Here is a 19,646-nt window from a genome sequence, read left to right as displayed (position 1 = left end):
CGAGCCACGGCCTGTTCACTCCACTACCATCTAGAAGGCAAAGACAGTACAGGTGAATCAAAACTGATAAACAGCTTCTATCCCCAGGCCATCAGACTGTTAAAAAGCCACTACTAGACGGCCTCCGCCCAGTACCGTGCCATCCTCCCAGTACCCTACTCTGCCCCTCAGTCACTATCACTAGCTGGCCACCACCGGGTACTCTAACCTGCACTTTAGGGACTACTACCTAGTCATTGAACACTGGTCACTTTAATAATATTAACATACTATTTCTATATCTACTGCTGTACTACATCTGTTACAATATTTTTTTTAATTTGGGATTATTGTGTGCTTGTTGAAATTTACTGCATTGATTGATAGGAACTAGCAACATAAGAATTTCGCTGCACTCGCTATAGCACTTGCTAAAAACTGTGTACGCGACCAATAACATTTTATTTTATTTGAAAAATCCAAATCTTCGGTTGCTGACTCTCCAGGTCCATAGACCACTCACTAAGGGTAAATGTGCAAATTTGAGTGAACTATCTCTTTAAAATGTAAAACAAATAGGCACAATGAGCTAAAAACATTCTTACATCACCAGTATTGCTTCTCAGTCCATGCTGAACAATTCCTCCAAAAATATTTTCACAAATAACTTCTTGGCTTTTAAAATGCAAACCAAGGAAACCTAAGTGTTCACGGTTTCCTGTAGCATTCAAAGAGCAACAAGGAATTTACACAAGCAAACATCTCACGTTACTAGACCACTTTCTAAGTACAAACTGCTTGCGAACTTTCAACTTAAGCCATAACACATAGCCGACCATTGGACCTCTCACCACACGTGCCGGGCCAGTGGTGAGAGTGCCACAGTCTCAATCACAATTCAACACTGCATTGCCATAGGAAGACGCCTCTCGTCAATCTCTCTCTTCATTCGTTAAGACGCCAGCAATTTGGCGGCGTAGAGAAGTAGTCCGCCCAGGCCGGCGGCGGTTGCTATGGCGATGGCCCTGGCCAGCAGGAACTCCATGGAGTCCTCCAGCTTGGTGTGCAGCCGCAGCACCTGGCGCTGGGTGTCCTCGCGGCTGCCCGAGTTTTCCACCACGTGACTGGCTAATCCCCGCTTCTCGTTTAAGGGCATCTGGGCGGCCACACGCTGCTCCGCCTGCTCCTGGGTCAGCCCGTCCCGGTTCATGAGGCGTGACAGCTGGGTGGCCGGGTCACTGGATCAGGAAAAGAGAACATGTTTAACCCTTTACACTGGCAGATTTGGACAATGATAAGCACCTAAATTGGAATGCAGTGGCTGTACAGTAACATGATATACATGACATCAGAGCTCAGCATCTCCGCTCTGTATGGGTTTTGACCGACAGCCGTTCTGAACTTGAGCACTGCACGACAATAAGTTGCCCCCATCCCTCCAGCTAATTGGGCAACTTGAGCTATTTTCTGTTGTCTGGGTGAGGGAAATGCTGTAAATTACAAAAATTTGACATTGAGGATTATAATAAATACCGCTTTGATGTCATCATGACTCTGTTCTATGCGCACCAAAATTACAATCTGCTTCTCTGAATTGCCTTGTGAAAGCCTAACACTAAGATAGTTTTTTATAATTTTGCTAGTAATGTTGGCAATAGAACAAGCTTTACAATTATGCCCACCTGACCCAGATTACGATTTATAAAGGACCGTTTTTGGATTGCGTAAACAACAGTAATTGTATAAAGGCGGGGATGCAGGACTGTGTTCCAAACAAAATAACTACAAGTGTGCTTGCTCTAGTTCCTCATTGTCATAGCTAAGAGAGCTAAAAAAAGATCACCTTTATGACTATTCTTTGAGTCATAAAGGTGCATTGAAATTACTTTGGAACTGTGCACACTTTGGAGAGGTGTGTGGCCATTTGGAAACACCAGTTAGACCTCTCACTCAAACCCTTGGAATCGTTTGGTCTTATGTTGCACCTACTCCAAATTTTCCAGAATATTACTGAATGAGTATTTTCAGATTTCGTTATCAACAAATGTGGTGAAAAGTACAGTCAATGTAAAATGTACAAAATCAACAGTGGAATGTTTGGATTCAGTCGTGTCAGGTGAACTGTTGTGTCCTCACCCTTTAGTCTACTAATTTTCCCATAATCTTCAAACTGTTCCCTTTTAATTGCTACCATTAAGATGACGCCGACAGACATGGCAGCTCTGCTTCTAGCTCCTAAGCAACTTTGCAGTATTTTTTTGTTGTTGTTATTTCTTACATTATTAGCCCAGAAAGTTTTTTGTGTTATTACATACAGCCGGAAATAACTTTTGGATATCAGAGCGCCGGTAACTCACTAGCATTACGACCAGGAATACGACTTTCCCAAATTGGATCCTTTGTTCATACCCCCCAGGGCAATTGAACTTATCCCAGAGGCTGCTCTAAGACGCCGCCGGGGGAGAAGACGTATTCGGAATGGACTTCTAATCCGACTCAGGAGGCGGGCACACCATCCACCACTTCCGAGTATATCACTCACTAATGTTAAGTCTCTGGACAATATAGTAGATGAGCTCAGGGCGAGGATCTCTTTCCAGAGACATCAGGGACAGTAACATACTCTGTTTCACGGAATCATGGCCCTCTCCGGATATACTGTCCCCGTCCATACAGCCAGCTGGGTTCTAAGTACATTGCGCAGACAGGAATAAAGAACTCTCCGGGAAGGAGAAAGGCGGTGGTGTATGTTTCATGATTAACTACTCATGGTGTGATTGTGATAATGTACAGAAACTCAAGTCCTTTTGTTCACCCGACCTAGAATACCTCACAATCAAATGCAGAATGTATTACCTCCCAAGAGAATTCTCTTTGGTTATAGTCAGAGCTGTGTATATTCCCCCTCAAGCCGATACCACAACGGCCCTCAAGGAACTACACTGCACTTTGTGCAAACTGGAAACCACATATCCTGAGGCCGCATTTATTATAGCTGGGGATTTTAACAAAGCAAATTTGAGGAAAACGCTACCGAAGATCTATCAACACATTGACTGTAGTACTCGTGCTGGAAAAACGCTCGACCACCGCTACTCCCCCTTCTGGGATGCCTACGAGGCCCTCCCCCGCACTCCCTTCGGCAAATCAGATCACGAATCAATTTTGATTGAGTTTCTGCCTATAGGAAGGGATGAGTAAAATTGATTTGTGATCTGATTTGCTGAAGGGAGAGCCAAATCAGATCACAAATCAATTTTGCTCATCCCTTCCTATAGGCAGAAACTCAAACAGGAAGTACCCGTGCTAAGGTCTATTCAACGCTGGTCTGACCAGTCGGAATCCATGCTTCAAGATTGTTTTGATCACGCGGACTGGGATATGTTCCGGGTAGCCTCTGAGAATAACATTGACTTATACACAGACACGGTGACTGAGTTCATCAGGAAGTGTATAGGGGATGTTGTTCCCACTGTGACTATTAAAACCTACCCAAACCAGAAACCGTGGATAGATGGCCACCGCATTTAACCATGGCAAGGTGACTGGAAATATGGTCCCGGACAAGATGCTCCCGGACAAGCTAAACACCTTCTTCGCCTGCTTTGAGGATAACACAGTGCCACCGACGCGGCCCGCTCCCAAGGATGGTGGGCTCTCGTACTCCGTGGCCGACGTGAGTAAGACATTTAAGCATGTTAACCCTCGCAAGGCTGCCGGTCGAGACGGCATCCCTAGCCACATCCTCAGAGCATGCGCAGACCAGCTGGCTGGTGTGTTTACGGACATATTCAATCTCTCCCTATCCCAGTTTGCTGTCCCTACAAGATGGCCACCATTGTTCCTGTACCCAAGAAAGCAAAGATAACTGAACTAAATGACTATCGCCCTGTAGCACTCACTTCTGTCATCATGAAGTCCTTTGAGAGGCTAGTTAAGGATCATATCACCTCTACCTTACCTGACACCCTAGACCCACTTCAATTTGCATACTGCCCCAATAGATCCACAGACGATGCAATCACCATCGCAATTCGGCTTGGCCCCTAAGACCCTCACAATCTTTTACAGATGCCCAATTGAGAGCATCCTGTCGGACTGCATCACCGCCTGGTACAGCAACTACACCACCCACAAACGCAGGACTCTCCAGAGGTTGGTGCGGTCTGCCCAACGCATCACCGCGGGCACACTGCCTGCCCTCCAGGACACCTAGAGCACCCGATGTCACAGGAAGGCCAAAAAGATCATCAAGGACATCAACCACCTGAGCCACAGCCTGTTCACCCCGCTACCATACAGAAGGCGAAGTCAGTACAGGTGCATCAAAGCTGGGACCGAGAGACTGAAAAACAGGTTCTATCTCAAGGCCATCAGACTGTTAAATAGCCATCACTAGCCGGCTACCACCGGTTACTCAATCCTGCACCTTAGAGGCTGCTGCCCCATATACATAGACATGGAATCACTGGTCACTTTAATAATGTTTACATACTGCTTTACTCCTTTCATATGTATATCCTGTATTCTATTCTACTGTATTTTAGTCAGTGCCACTCCGACATTGCTCGTCCTAATATTTATATATTTCTTAATTCCATTCTTTTACTTTTAGATTTGTGTGTATTGTTGTGAATTGTTAGATACTACTGAACTGTTGGCGCTAGGAACACAAGCATTCGGCGCATGTGACAAATAACATTTTATTTTACCCGTAATATTCCCCAGATGTTTTGAGTGTCCAGTTTTCAGTTAGTTAGGGGAACATTCTATGTATGTTAGCAAAAACGTCCTGAAAACCTATTTAGCAAGTTTTGGCATTAGTTAGGAGAATATTCCCTAAATATTAAACAGTACTTACGCAGAACGTGGTCACTGTGATCTCAGAATATTCAATATTAATGTTCTAGACACATTTCATTGGAACGCTGCAAGAACTTTCATGTATCCATGGAATATTCTTTGATGGAATATTCTCATAACCCTCAGAAAACTGGACACAGGAATGTTGTTGCAACATTCTCATGAAACGTGTCTAGAACATTTCATTTTGAATATTCTGAGGTCATGGTGACCAGGTTCTGGGTAAGTTCTGTTTGACATTAAGGGAATGGTCTCTTGGAAACAGTACTTTCCCTTGTTGAACGCACCTCTGGTCTAGGTTTAGGAAACCTAAAAGGCCCGTTCACTTGATCGGCGCAAGCCGCAGAGCGCCCCGCTTGGTCAGGCACAGCGCGAGGCCAGCGTTCAATTTACCTGAACTCTGAGCGCAGCACACTGACACCAAAGCGCCATGCTGCAATAGTTGTCATGATACTCAGTATCGCAATACTCAAAATGTAATGGGAAGGAAAGTAAACATGAAGCAGAACACATTTCTTGAGGAAAACAGTCCTAAAAGGTTGGAAGCAAACAGATATTGTCACGTTTATTTTCCAAGCTAGAGCACATCATATATTAGGTTGAAATCTTAAAGCAGGTTCAAACTTTTAGAAACTAAAGGTCGGAGAGCCGTAGTTGGTCTTACCAGTACACCACCACAGTGTGGTTGAGGAAGCGTGTGAGACGCCGCGTCTCAAAGAGCAGGGGCACGTCTAGCACCACGTAGCGATAACCTGGAGGGTAAAGAAGAGCAGCACTACAATAGAGCCCTCACACCAGAGCTGTGGACCGCTCCACTGAACACTATGGCTGTGACTCCTCCAATCCACCCTCTATGGAAAGTTACAATGTTAGGTGTTCCATGGTTTATTCTCCATATGTCCCATTAAGAATTCCTTACACTTTTTCATATGAGTATTGTGACATAAGTAATTCAGTGTCTTTACAATATATGATACATTTACTGTAGATGGTAAGACCACCCAATTTTTTTTATTTTTTACACTTAGTTAGCTAACCTCGGAGGAAGAAGAAGAAGATCTGTTTGAGCATGGCCTTGTGGATCTCGGGGTGGGTGATGGAGTTAAGCAGGCGCCGCTTGTCCTCGCTGGCGAAGATGAGCTGACCCAGCTTCTGCCGGTCGATCTCCCCATTTTCCAGCAGGATCTCGGGGCCAAAGTGCTTCACGATCCGGCAGTAGGCCGGACTGTGGGGCTCCACCACTGGCAAAGACACAGGACACGGTTAGGTTAACCTGATTTAAGACATGAGTCATGTCCATTAAGGCACGCAACGGAATGTGTTCTCAAACATTTGCATTGGAAAACAAAAATGTGTTTTTCTTAATTGACAAGTCCTGGTAGTAACTCACTGTCTCAGTCAGTTTTTCCCCCTCATTTGGTGCCTAATGAATATGACAACCCTTTTCGCTGCTTTCTCCCAGTCATCCAATATAAAGAAGCCTGTGTTGTCTAGGGTTGAATATTTTCCCTGTATTTTACAAAATGTTCCATTCCGAGAATAAACTATTTTTCTCCCGGGTAACCCAGTATTTCCCGCCAAAACAGGAAGTGTCATTCTAAAGCATATAAATATGTCTGGATTTGATTAGAGCTTTTAACGACATGAAAATTCAAGCCTGATGCTACCTGAGCCTGATGAGCCACACATTAGAATATATTTTATAAGCCCATGCCCAAAAAAGCTCAAATGATTTTGCCGTTATCCAATACATAGCCTATGATATATAGGCTACCGCACATTATGCACGACAGAAAAACATAAAAGCCCATAGATGTAGCTATGCTCTCTTGGGTAAATGAATTAAACAAGCTCCAGTAGGCCAATCTTTTTGAGTGTAGACTATTACTGTCCTGTATTACATGGACTGGAATTACGCATCTCGTTCAAACCATGCGATTCTAGTGCAGGACATGCAGCCTACAAAGTTACAATTATAGGCTAGCGAATTTGATTTAAATTGTGAAATATAATAGAGCCTACCCGGACTATTTGCACTTTTTACGCTGCTGCTACTCTGTTAATTATTTATGCATAGTCACTTTAACTCTACCGACATGTACATATTACCTCAACTAGCCAGTGCCCCCGCACATTGACTCTGCACCGGTACCGCACTGTATATATAGCCTCCCTACTGTTATTTTATTTTACTTCTGCTCTTTTTTTCCCCTCAACACCTTTTTGTTGTTGTTTTATTTAACTTTTTTATTAAAAAATAAATGCATTGTTGGTTAAGGGCTGTAAGTAAGCATTTCACTGTAATGTCTACACCTGTTGTATTCGGCGCATGTGGCCAATAAAATTTGATTTGATTTACGCATTTATAGGCAACCTTTCATAATAAAACCTACAGCTAAATGAAATACGTTTTGTTGTACTAACAGTGGGGGAAAAAAGTATTTAGTCAGCCACCAATTGTGCAAGTTCTCCCACTTAAAAAGATGAGAGAGGCCTGTAATTTTCATCATAGGTACACGTCAACTATGATAGACAAAATGAGAAAAGAAATTCCAGAAAAATCACATTGTAGGATTTTTAATGAATTTATTTGCAAATTATGGTGGAAAATAAGTATTTGGTCAATAACAAAAGTTTCTCAATACTTTGTTATATACCCTTTGTTGGCAATGACACAGGTCAAACGTTTTCTGTAAGTCTTCACAAGGTTTTCAAACCCTGTTGCTGTTATTTTGGCCCATTCCTCCATGCAGATCTCCTCTAGAGCAGTGATGTTTTGGGGCTGTCGCTGGGCAACACGGACTTTCAACTCCCTCCAAAGATTTTCTATGGGGTTGAGATCTGGAGACTGGCTAGGCCACTCCAGGACCTTGAAATGCTTCTTACGAAGCCACTCCTTCGTTGCCCGGGCGGTGTGTTTGGGATCATTGTCATGCTGAAAGACCCAGCCACGTTTCATCTTCAATGCCCTTGCTGATGGAAGGAGGTTTTCACTCAAAATCTCACGATGCATGGCCCCATTCATTCTTTCTTTTACACGGATCAGTCGTCCTGGTCCCTTTGCAGAAAAACAGCCCCAAAGCATGATGTTTCCACCCCCATGCTTCACAGTAGGTATGGTGTTCTTTGGATGCAACTCAGCATTATTTGTCCTCCAAACACGACGAGTTGAGTTTTTACCAAAAGGTTATATTTTGGTTTCATCTGACCATATGACATTCTCCCAATCCTCTTCTGGATCATCCAAATGCACTCTAGCAAACTTCAGACGGGCCTGGACATGTACTGGCTTAAGCAGGGGGACACGTCTGGCACTGCAGGATTTGAGTCCCTGGCGGCGTAGTGTGTTACTGATGGTAGGCTTTGTTACTTTGGTCCCAGCTCTCTGCAGGTCATTCACTAGGTCCCCCCGTGTGGTTCTGGGATTTTTGCTCACCGTTCTTGTGATCATTTTGACCCCACGGGGTGAGATCTTGCGTGGAGCCCCAGATCGAGGGAGATTATCAGTGGTCTTGTATGTCTTCCATTTCCTAATAATTGCTCCCACAGTTGATTTCTTCAAACCAAACTGCTTACCTATTGCAGATTCAGTCTTCCCAGCCTGGTGCAGGTCTACAATTTTGCTTCTGGTGTCCTTTGACAGCTCTTTGGTCTTGGCCATAGTGGAGTTTGGAGTGTGACTGTTTGAGGTTGTGGACAGGTGTCTTTTATACTGATAAGTTCAAACAGGTGCCATTAATACAGGTAACGAGTGGAGGACAGAGGAGCCTCTTAAAGAAGAAGTTACAGGTCTGTGAGAGCCAGAAATCTTGCTTGTTTGTAGGTGACCAAATACTTATTTTCCACCATAATTTGCTAATAAATTCATTAAAAATCCTACAATGTGATTTTCTGGATTTTTTTCTTCTCAATTTGTCTGTCATAGTTGACGTGTACCTATGATGAAAATTACAGGCCTCTCTCATCTTTTTAAGTGGGAGAACTTGCACAATTGGTGGTTGACTAAATACTTTTTTTCCCCACTGTATCTTCATAATTGTAATGACATGCTTGAATAATATAGGACTGGAATAAGATGCAGACGGCTTTCACGAAGATTGAATGATTATGGTCTGAATAAATAGGCCTAACTTCTATAGCCTACCACCATCGCGTGTGTTCTCTCTTCTTTCAAACTCCCCGTGAGTTCTATTGGCTGCTGTATTTAACATTCAGCAAACAAGACCTTGCATTCCTCTAATAGTCTATTAGTATACGAAATGCAAAATATTAAAAAATGTCCAGCAAGCTATTCTAGTCTAGCTTTTCCTGGGACTCCAAGAGCTAACGCACTTAGCACAGACGTCAATTCAACGTCTATTCCACGTTGGTTCAATGTAATGGCATTGAAATGACGTGGAAAAAACGTTGTTTCAACCAGTGTGTGCCCAGTGGGAAGGAGCGTTTTTTAAGGAGAGACGCCAGCAGAGCGCAGGTGTGTATTGCGCAAGAGACAGAGGATATAAGTTAGAAGCTTACGCATAACCCATCATTCATTAGCTAAATATAAGTCTAATTTATTACCTGAAAGAGGTAGGCTATGATTTTTATTTATACTGAACAAAAATATATAGTGTTGGTCCCATGTTTCATGAGCTAAAATAAAAGATCCCAGAAATGTTCCATACGCACAAAAAGCGTATTTCTCTCAAATGTTGTGCACAAATTTGTTTACATCCCTGTTAGTGAGAATTTCCCCTCTGCCAAGATAATCCATCCACCTGACAGGTGTGGCATATCAAGAAGCTGATGAAACAGCATGATCATTACACAGGTGCACCTTGTGCTGGGGACAATAAATGGCCACAAAATGTGCAGTTTTGTCACACAACACAATGCCACAGATGTCTCAAGTTTTGAGGGAGCATGCAATTGAACGCTCCCTCAAAACTTGAGACATTTGTGGCATTGTGTTGTGTGACAAAACATCACATTTTAGAGTGGCCTTCTATTGTCCCTAGCGCAAGGTGCACCTGTGTAATGAACATGCTATTTCATCAGCTTCTTGATATGCCACACCTGTCAGGTGGATGGATTATCTTGGCAATGGAGAAATGCTCACTAACAGGGATGTAAACAAATTTGTGCACAACATTTTAGAGAAATAAGCTTTTTGTGCATCTGGAACATTTCTGGGATATTTTATTTCAGCTCATGAAACATGGGACCAACACTTTACATGGTTGCGTTTATTTTTGTTCAGTGTAATTTACCGGTTCCTCACAGTTACTTATCCCGAGAAAAGGGAGTGGGTTAGGGCCGGAAATCCCAGTAACTCTTGGTAACCTGGTTCCTGCTATTCAACCCTAGTGTTGTCAAAACATACCCTTTAAATATGTCAACAGGACAGTTCTTTCAAAATGAGTCTGGATTGAATACGACTGATACACAATGGCATGACATCAGAGGAGGCTGGTGGGAGAAGCTATAGAAGGACGGGCTCATTGTAATGGCTGGAATAGAATAATTGGAATGGAGTCAAATATGTGGTTTGTTTGATACCGTTCCATTAATTCCATTCCAGTCTTTACAATGAGCCTGTACTCCTATAGCTCCTCCCACCAGCCTCCTCTTCATGGCATAGTGATCAATACAAATAATTGGGGCACGCTCAAGTAAATTGTGCAATGACTTTAAACTGCACAATGGTTTTAAAATGTATGCAAATACAAGTGTGTGGAATGTCAAAATGGACCCAATTTTGTGTGTGCGCGCGCATGCGTGCGCGTGAGAGGAAAAAAATCCCTTTCAGCCCCATAGCCTGTACCTTTTCTAGCCACCACATCGGCATCGATGATGGGGCAGCCAAGCTCTCGCAGCAGAGAGGACACAGTGCTCTTCCCTGAGGCGATTCCTCCCGTCAACCCCACCAAAAACATCCTACAGAAACATGAAGATAGGTCAGAGTAGGTATTTGTATTTATTATGGATCCCCATTAGCTGCTGCCTTGGCAGCTGGGGTCCAGCAAAATGTAGGCAGTTATACAATTTTGAAAACATTACAATACATTCACAACAGATTTCACAACACATTAAGTGTATGCCCTCAGGCATGCTACTATACTACCACATATCTACAACACAAAATCCATGTGTACGTGTGTGTATAATATCATGCGTGTGTATGCATGTGTCTGTGCCTGCGTTTGTTTCTTCACAGTCCCCGCTGTTCCATAAGGTGTATTTTTATCTGTATTTTTTAAATCTGATTCTTCTGCTTGCATCATCATAGAGTTCCATGTAGTCATGGCTCTATGTAGTACTGTGCGCCTCCCATAGTCTGTTCTGGACTTGGGGACTGTGAAGAGACCTCTGGTGGCATGTCTTGTGGGGTATGCATGGGTGTGCGAGCTGTGTGCCAGTAGTTCAAACAAACAGCTTGGTGCATTCAACATGTCAATTCCTCTCACAAATACAAGTAGTGATGAAGTCAATCTCTCCTCCACTTTGAGCCAGGAGAGATTGACATGCATATTATTAATGTTAGCTCTCTGTGTACATCCAAGGGCCAGCCATGCTGCCCTGTTCTGAGCCAATTGCAATTTTCCTAAGTCCCTCTTTGTGGCACCTGACCACACTACTGAACAGTAGTCTAGGTGCGACAAAACTAGGGCCTGTAGGACCTGCCTTGTTGATAGTATTGTTAAGAAGGCAGAGCAGCGCTTAATTATGGACATACTTCTCCCCATCTTAGCTACTGTTGTATCAATATGCTTTGACCATGACAGTTTACAATCCAGGGTTACTCCAAGCAGTTTAGTCACCTCAACTTGCTCAATTTCCACATTGTTCATTACAAGATTGAGTTGAGGTTTAGTGAATGATTTGTCCCAAATACAATGCTTTTAGTTTTTGAAATATTTAGGACTAACATTCCTTGCCAACCATTCTGAAACTAACTGCAGCTCTTTGTTAAGCATTGCAGTCATTTCAGTCGCTGTAGTAGCTGACGTGTATAGTGTTGAGTCATCCGCATACATAGACACACTGGCTTTACTCAAAGCCAGTGTTGTTAGTGCTGGACCAAAAGCCTGCACACACTCCGGGGTCAAGTTTCCCCTAGGTACAGAACTAGGATCAGCTTCCCCTCACCCAATGCTAACCTTAACCATTAGTGTGAAAAACGCTAAAACAGACCAAAAATCAGCATCTAGAGCAGGGGTGTCAAACTCATTTGCCCCGCATTCGGTCTTCACAGAGGTCTGGAGGGCCGCACTGAAAATGTATTATATTTCCTAGCCGTCAAAATGTGCTAAGAAATTGTCCTCTATCCATCGCCTTTGGAATTTCCAATGCTCCCTGACTGTTTAGCTTTCATTTTGATGACTGTTAGCAAGCTGGAAAACGATTAGCCTACTATTGACTTTGTCCACCGGAAACACAAAGAGGCATTAGTGTGGCTGTCCATGTTGGTGTATGAGTGAGAAAGACAGAGGAGAACCAACCAGTAAAAAGCACAGCCCCCTTCAATATCGACGCATAGTGTAGACAACATCAACTTCACAGACTGAAGTCAGGAGGACTTCGAGTTAGGTGTCAGCCAGACTAAATCGTTTGAACAGAAGACCTTGGATAAAAAAAAAAAAATTAACGTGTTTTTGATAGCGAGGGACACATTTAACCTGACGACTGGTACGTAGTGTTCCTAGAGATTATAGATATGTTTTTGTTGATGGGAAACGTTTCTTTGGTGAAACCGGACACTTTAGGTTAGGATTAATATGGAGTTGGTCCCCCCTTTGCTGCTATAACAGCCTACACTCTTCTGGGATGGCTTTCCACTAGACGTTGGAACATTGCTGCAGGGACTTGCTTCCATTCAGCCACAAGAGCATTAGTGAGGTCGGGCACTGATGTTGGGCGATTAGGTCTGGCTCGCAGTCGGCTTCGATGGGGTTGAGGTCAGGCCTCTGTGCAGGCCAGTCAAGTTCTTCCACACCGATCTCGACAAACCATTTCTGTATGGACCTCACTTTGTGCACGGGGGCACTGTCATGCTGAAACAGGAAAGGGCCTTCCCCAAACTGTTGCAACAAAGTTGGAAGCACAGAATTATCTAGAATGTCATTGTATGCTGTAGCGTTAAGATTTCCCTTGACTGGAACTAAGGGGCCTAGACGGAACCATGAAAAACAGCCCCAGACCATTATTCCTCCTCCACCAAACTTCACAGTTGGCACTATGCATTGGGGCAGGTAGTGTTCTCCTGGCATCCGCCAAACCCAGATTCGTCCATCAGCCTGCCAGACGGTGAAGCGTGATTCATCACTCCAGAGAACGCGTTTCCACTGCTCCAGAGTCCAATTGCGGCGAGCTTTACACCACTCCAGCCGACGCTTGGCATTGCGCATGGTGATCTTAGGCTTGTGTGCGGCTGCTCGGCCATGGAAACCCATTTCATGAAGTTCCCGAACAGTTCTTGTGCTGACGTTGCTTCCAGAGGCAGTTTGGAACTCGGTAGTGAGTGTTGCAACCGAGGACAGATGATTTTTACGCGCTTCAGCACTCTGCGGTCCTGTTCTGTGAGCTTGTGTGGAGTACCACTTTGCGGCTGAGCTGTTGTTGTTTCCACTTCACAATAACAGCACTTACAGTTGACCGGGGCAGCTTTAGCAGGGCAGAAATTTGACGAACTGACTTGTTGGAAAGGTGGCATCCTACTGTATGACGGTGCCACATTGAAAGTCACTGAACTCCTCAGTAAGGCCATTCTACTGCCAATGTTTGTCTATGGAGATTGCATGGCTGTGTGCTCAATTTTATACACCTATCAGCAACGGGTGTGGCTGAAATAGCCGAATCCACTAATTTGAAGGGGTGACCACATACTTCTGTATACATAGTGTATCTTTTGGCCGGGGTGTTTTGTTAAGAGCCCCGAAGCTTATTCTGAGCGTTAACGCGCATCGCTTGTGTATGGTTTTGGAAACATAAGGAACGTACCGTTCATATCCGCGAGAAATCATGTTCAAAAAACAAAAGGTCAAATTACTACACACCTTTATAGGGTTAGTGTTCCCACACGGCCATTTCTCCGTGTTACAGCGCTTGTTTTTACGGAAGGCAGACAGAAGACAGAATTGACCACCTGTGCTAATTATCTATCTAGCATGCTCGAAACCCTGTGTGTAAGCGTAACTAGGGAGGAAGTGTAGTGGAAGTGTAGTTCGTCGGCTGGAGGCACACAGCCATATGGATATGTGCAAACCTACTACGGGGGGCAAGTATAAAAAATAAAATAAAATAAAAACATGTATGCACTCACTAACTGTAAGTCTCTCTGGTTAAGAGCGTCTGCTAAATGACTAAAATGTAAATGTAAATAAGTATATATTTTTTATTTGAACGATTATTTCTCGCTGATATGAAAGATAAGTTCCATGTTTCGAAAACCGTATCGCAAGCGATGATTATTGACGTTTCTAAACGTTAAAACAGAGCATTGGGATTGTAGTTCACATGGTCCCACTGGTAAACTGTGCTTATAGCTGAGAAACCTTGGGATAAGGCAGAATGCCTTGTTAATGTGTTTGGTTGTCGAGAGCAACTGCACACCCAGTAGCTGTCCAGGACTGGAGTTGGAGACCCCAGACAGGCCTGTGTCAGACTGAGTTGATCAACATGAAGGCTAATGTGCATAATCTGCATCAAAACAAGGGTCAACATTTTTATTTTATTAGGATCCCCATTACAGAAAGTATTCATACCCCTTGACTTATTCCACATTTTGTTGTGTTACAGCCTGAATTCAAAATGGATTACATTGATTTGTTTTCCTCACCCATCTACACACAATACCCCATAATGACAAAGTGAAAATGTTTTTAAAAAATTGCACATTTTTTGACAATTAAATACAGAAATATCTAATTTACATAAGTATTCACAGCCCCTTTGCTATGTTACTCCAAATTGAGCTCAGATGCATCCAATTACCATCCTTGAGATGTCACTACAACTTGGAGTCCACCTATGGCCAATTCAATTGTTTGGACATGATTTAGAAAGAAACACCTGTCTACATAAGCTCCCACAGTTGACAGTGCATGTCAGAGAAGAAACTATACCATGAAGTCCAAGGAACTATCCATAGATCGCTGAGATAGAACTGTGATGAGGCATTTATCTGGGGAAGGGCACAAAACAATTTCTAGAGTGTTGAAAGTTTACAACAGCACAGTGGTCTCCATCATCGGGACTCTGCCTAGAGCCTGCCGTCCGACCGACCAAACTGAGCAACCGGTCAAGAAGGACCTCGTTCAGTGAGTTGACCAAGAACCACTGACAGAACTACAGAGTTCCTTGGCTGAGATAGGAGAACCTGCCAGAAGGACAACAGTCTCTACAGCACTTCACCAATCTGGGCCTCATGGAATAGTAGCCAGACGGAAGCCACTGCTGAGAAAAAAGCACGACGAGAGCATAAGGCAAAAGATTATGTGGTCTGATAAGACAAAAAAATTAAAAGGAAATGTCTGGAGAAAACCAGGCACAGCTCATCAACCATCTAACACCATCCCTACCGTGAAGAATGATGGTGGCAGCATCATGCTATGGGGATGCTTTTCAGCGGCAGGGACTAGGAAACTGGATAGAGGGAACAATGAATGCAGCCAAATACAGGCAAATCCTTGATGAGAACCTGCTTCAGAGGGCAAACGCCTTAGACTGGGGCGAAGATATACATTCCAACAGGAAAATGACCCCAAGCATGCAGTCAACGCAATGCTGGAATGGCTTCAGAACAAGAATGTGACAGTCCTTCAGTGGCCCAGCTAAAGCCCAGACTTGAATCCCATTGAAAATCTGTGGAAAGACGAAGATTGCTGTTCACTGCCGCTCCCCATCTAACTTAACAGAGCTTGAGAAGATCTGCAGGGAAGAATAGGAGAAAATATCCAAATCCAGATGTGCAAAGCTGATACAAACATACCCAAGATGACTCAAAGCTGTAATCGCCACCAAAGGTGCTTCTACAAAGTATTGCCTATTTAATGTAAATTAAATTTCTGTATTTCATTTTCAATAAATTTGTCAAAATGTCTAAAAACATGTTTTCACTTTGTCATTATGGGGTATTGTGTGTGTGGATGGGTGAGATGTATTTTTTAATCAATTTTGAATTCAGGCTGTAACACAACAAAATGTGGAATAAGTCAAGGGGCATGAATACTTTCTGAAGGCATTGTAGCTGGATTTCCACTAGTTACCACAGCCACAAAGTCAAAATTGCTTTTTGGTATTAATTTAAGGTTAGGCATAAGTTTAGCATTGTGGTTAGGTTTGAAATCACATTTTATGAAGATAAATTGTAGAAATAGGTGGGGTTTATTACTTTATGGCAACCCTGTAGCCACACCCGTAGCCACACCCACACCCAAAAATGCTTGTGCCCCCCCCACTTGAGGGAATTTATTATTAAATATATGTACTGTAGGCTAATAATAATTGTGCCCTGCCCTCCCATGAATTCCATATGCCCCCCTTAAGACTGAGGTCTGGCGACGGGTCTGCCTGTAGCTCAGCATTTGCCAAACTCGGTCCTCGGGACCCCAAGGGGTGCACGTTTTGGTTTTTGCCCTAGCACTACACAGCTGATTAAAATAGTCAACTTATCATCCAGCTTTGATTATTTGAATAAGCGGTGTAGTGATAGGCCAACAACCAAAACGTGCACCCCTTGGGGTCCCCAGGACCAAGTTTGGGAAACGCTGCTGTAGCTGTTGCAAAAGTAGCAGCGACTCTTCCTGGGGTCAAAACGCCCCCTACTGGTAACACATGAGACAGGAAGTTGCTTTCTGGAATAAATACACCTCACGTTACAGATTCATTGTGGTTAGGTCTAATGTCACTTTAAATGAACTATTTGCTTTCATTTACATTATATTTTCGTCATTTAGCAGACCTTTCATTACATGAATTTTAATTAATGTTGAATATTAGCTAGCAAGCGAATGTATCAGGGCTTCACTTGAACTGACTATTGCATGCTGTTCATTGCATATGTGATGTGGATAGTTGAAATACCTTCTCATGGCTAACATTACAGACGTGACACAGCAATTACCTTTACCTTGTTTGCATAACATAAGCTAACGTTACATTTGAAGTTAGCCTAACGTTCGTTGCAGATAACCATGGATGTGATCAGATGAACATGGATGTGAGCAAGTTTAGAAATTGTGATTAATCAGTAAACATATATTTTATTAACTTACTTTTGATCTCAGCAGTCCTTTCTCTCAATGAAAAAGTATGCAGGGGGTAACGTTAGGGCAATCTGGTCCAAGAGACTGCACTGCAGCTAGCTAGCTATAACGTTAGCTCGCTAGCTGACGTTAGTTGTTAACTAGCCTTGTTCTTGTTGGATAAAACGTTTTCAAAACCATACCTATTTTCTCCAATAAGTCTGTACAGCCACTGCCATCTCGGTCACAGACATTAAGCATACAGTTGTCGACGATTTCAGTGCAATACAAGCCCAGCTTGACGAAAGTTGACAGTGTTTGGTTACGTTAGGTCAAAGATTTGTATAACTAACCCACATCAGATCAGTGTCTCGTCCGCAACAATAAAAAAGTACGTCCGGGTCACGGAATTAGGAAATGTTCAAAATAAAAGTCCTTCACGTAATAGTAGAAAAGTGTCAACAGCCTGTATTTATTCATGGTACATGAAAAATAATTGTCTAAACATTAACAATTATTCATATTTGTTCATATTTAAGTGACATTTGAATTAAATTAGGGTTTTAAAACATGTTTAAAGGTCAAATAAATGCCCCCAAAGCAAGTCACTGTATATGGAAAACATATTGGCTTACAGAGCAAAAACTATTCTAGGTGCCGCAGTAAAAGTATTGTAGGGAATACTCAGTAGGGTCTGTAGAAGGTATATGGTGTCATTTCATGGGGCTCTGAATACTATGGAGTGTTGCTGGCCTTTTACTCCACACATTCCATAGGCCACAATGCAAATCAATGTATACGGAATACATATTGGCTTATAGAGCAAAACTTATTCTAGTAGGCAATACTCAGTAGGGTATGTAGAATGTATACATGCTGTAATTTCATGGGGCTCTGAATAATACAGAGTGTCTCCTTATTTTCTCAGCATTTATGCACTGTCCAGACCACAAATTAGGTTTTTAAATTCCTCACAATGATTTCATGAGGAAGCAAGGTTGTCCAGATCTCCAGGGCCCCCACTTCTAGTGGATACCCATTAGGGGGGAGGTCTGGTTTTGGTGGAGGGACTGGAGGGGGCAGGAAGCAGGGTAAGGTCAGGGAGTGGTCAGGGGGAGAAAGAGGCAGGAAGCAGGGTAAGGTCAGGGGGAGAAGGGGGCAGGAAGCAGGGTAAGGTCAGGGGGAGAAGGGGGCAGGCAGCAGGGTACGGTCAGGGAGTGGTCAGGGGAGAAGGGGGCAGGAAGCAGGGTAAGGTCAGGGGGAGAAAGGGGCAGGAAGCAGGGTAAGGTCAGGGGGAGAAGGGGGAGAAGGGGGCAGGAAGCAGGGTAAGGTCAGGGGGAGAAGGGGGCAGGAAGCAGGGTAAGGTCAGGGGGAGAAGGGGGCAGGCAGCAGGGTAAGGTCAGGGGGAGAAGGGGGCATGAAGCAGGGTAAGGTCAGGGGGAGAAGGGGGCAGGCAGCAGGGTAAGGTCAGGGGGGAGAAGGGGGCAGGCAGCAGGGTAAGGTCAGGGGGAGAAGGGGGCAGGCAGCAGGGTAAGGTCAGGGCATGCTCAGACACTGAAAGAGAGGACACAGATACCTCTGGATTATCCTGCTATTTCATTTGCAATTCATTCTGTTATGCAGCACAATGAAAACATTGATAATGCATTTTGGAAGGAAATTGCCCAAATTCTGCAATGGCCAACTGCTACAAAAAACACAGAAAGTATTAGTGTCAGGTGGCTTAAGTGGCTGTGGAAAGATGAGAATGGCGATATAGGCCTATGCGCTGTGTTATGCAGCTAAAAGGAAGGAGTAGGCAGGTAGCGTAAGGTGGTGAGGCAAGAACTATGTACAGTGGTGGAGTCTGTGCCAGACACTGGTGTAATCAAGTGCATGAATTAATTGAGTCACAGGAAGGAGTAGTAAAGGGTGGACCTAGGGCCATAGTAGGAGATGACCGTACTGATAGTGATGCTGTTGTCTGTGGTGATAGACTTAACTGTGGAGTTGACCGTACTGATAAAGGCATAGATCAGAATAATTTGACACAACAGATTATAAATGCTGTTGAACCACCAAATTTGACAAATAAATTATATGGGGATGGTCGTGATGTTGGGGAGCACCAGAGAGTTAAGACTTGGAAAGGGGAAAAAATAAATGTTTGGATTATCATGTTATTTCAATGGCAATACATGCCGTCATGCAGTATAATGAAACATTTGATTTCCAATTTTGGGAGGAAGTTGCCAAAACTTTGCAATGGCCAATGAGAAGAACCATTAAAAAAAAAAATATATATATATATTTCACCTTTATTTAACCAGGTAAGCCAGTTGAGAACAAGTTCTCATTTACAACTGCGACCTGGCCAAGATAAAGCAAAGCAGTGCGATAAAAAACAACACAGAGTTACATATGGAATAAACAAAACGTACAGTCAATAACTATATAATAATAAATCTATATACAGTGTGTGCAAATGTAGTAAGTTATGGAGGTAAGGCAATAAATAGGCCATAGTGCAAAATAATTACAATTTAGTATTAACACTTGAGTGATAGATGTTCAGAAGATGTGCAAATAGAGATACTG

General features: G+C 43.3%; 1 protein-coding gene across 2 annotated transcripts; it reads right to left on the bottom strand.

The window, feature by feature from the left end:
- Positions 1 to 322: 322 nt before the first annotated feature.
- dcakd (dephospho-CoA kinase domain containing) lies at positions 323 to 17,455 on the bottom strand. Of its 2 annotated transcripts, none has more exons than XM_084159289.1 (5): positions 17,100 to 17,455; positions 10,649 to 10,761; positions 5,880 to 6,083; positions 5,507 to 5,594; positions 323 to 1,217 (listed from the first exon to the last, which is right to left on the bottom strand). In XM_084159289.1, the coding sequence occupies exons 2-5, from the start codon at positions 10,758 to 10,760 to the stop codon at positions 932 to 934; spliced, it is 690 nt and encodes a 229-aa protein (XP_084015415.1). In that variant the 5' UTR covers position 10,761; positions 17,100 to 17,455; the 3' UTR covers positions 323 to 931. The 2 variants fall into 2 exon arrangements, with proteins under 2 accessions (XP_084015415.1, XP_084015416.1); XM_084159290.1 differs by having other exon boundaries at positions 17,273 to 17,446.
- Positions 17,456 to 19,646: the final 2,191 nt, after the last annotated feature.

The sequence above is a fragment of the Coregonus lavaretus genome (genome assembly GCF_964263955.1).
Source record: "Coregonus lavaretus genome assembly, chromosome: 1".
NCBI lineage: Eukaryota > Metazoa > Chordata > Actinopteri > Salmoniformes > Salmonidae > Coregonus > Coregonus lavaretus.
The sequence above is the reverse complement of the archived record's forward strand: the minus strand, read 5'-3'. Positions and strand labels throughout refer to the sequence as shown.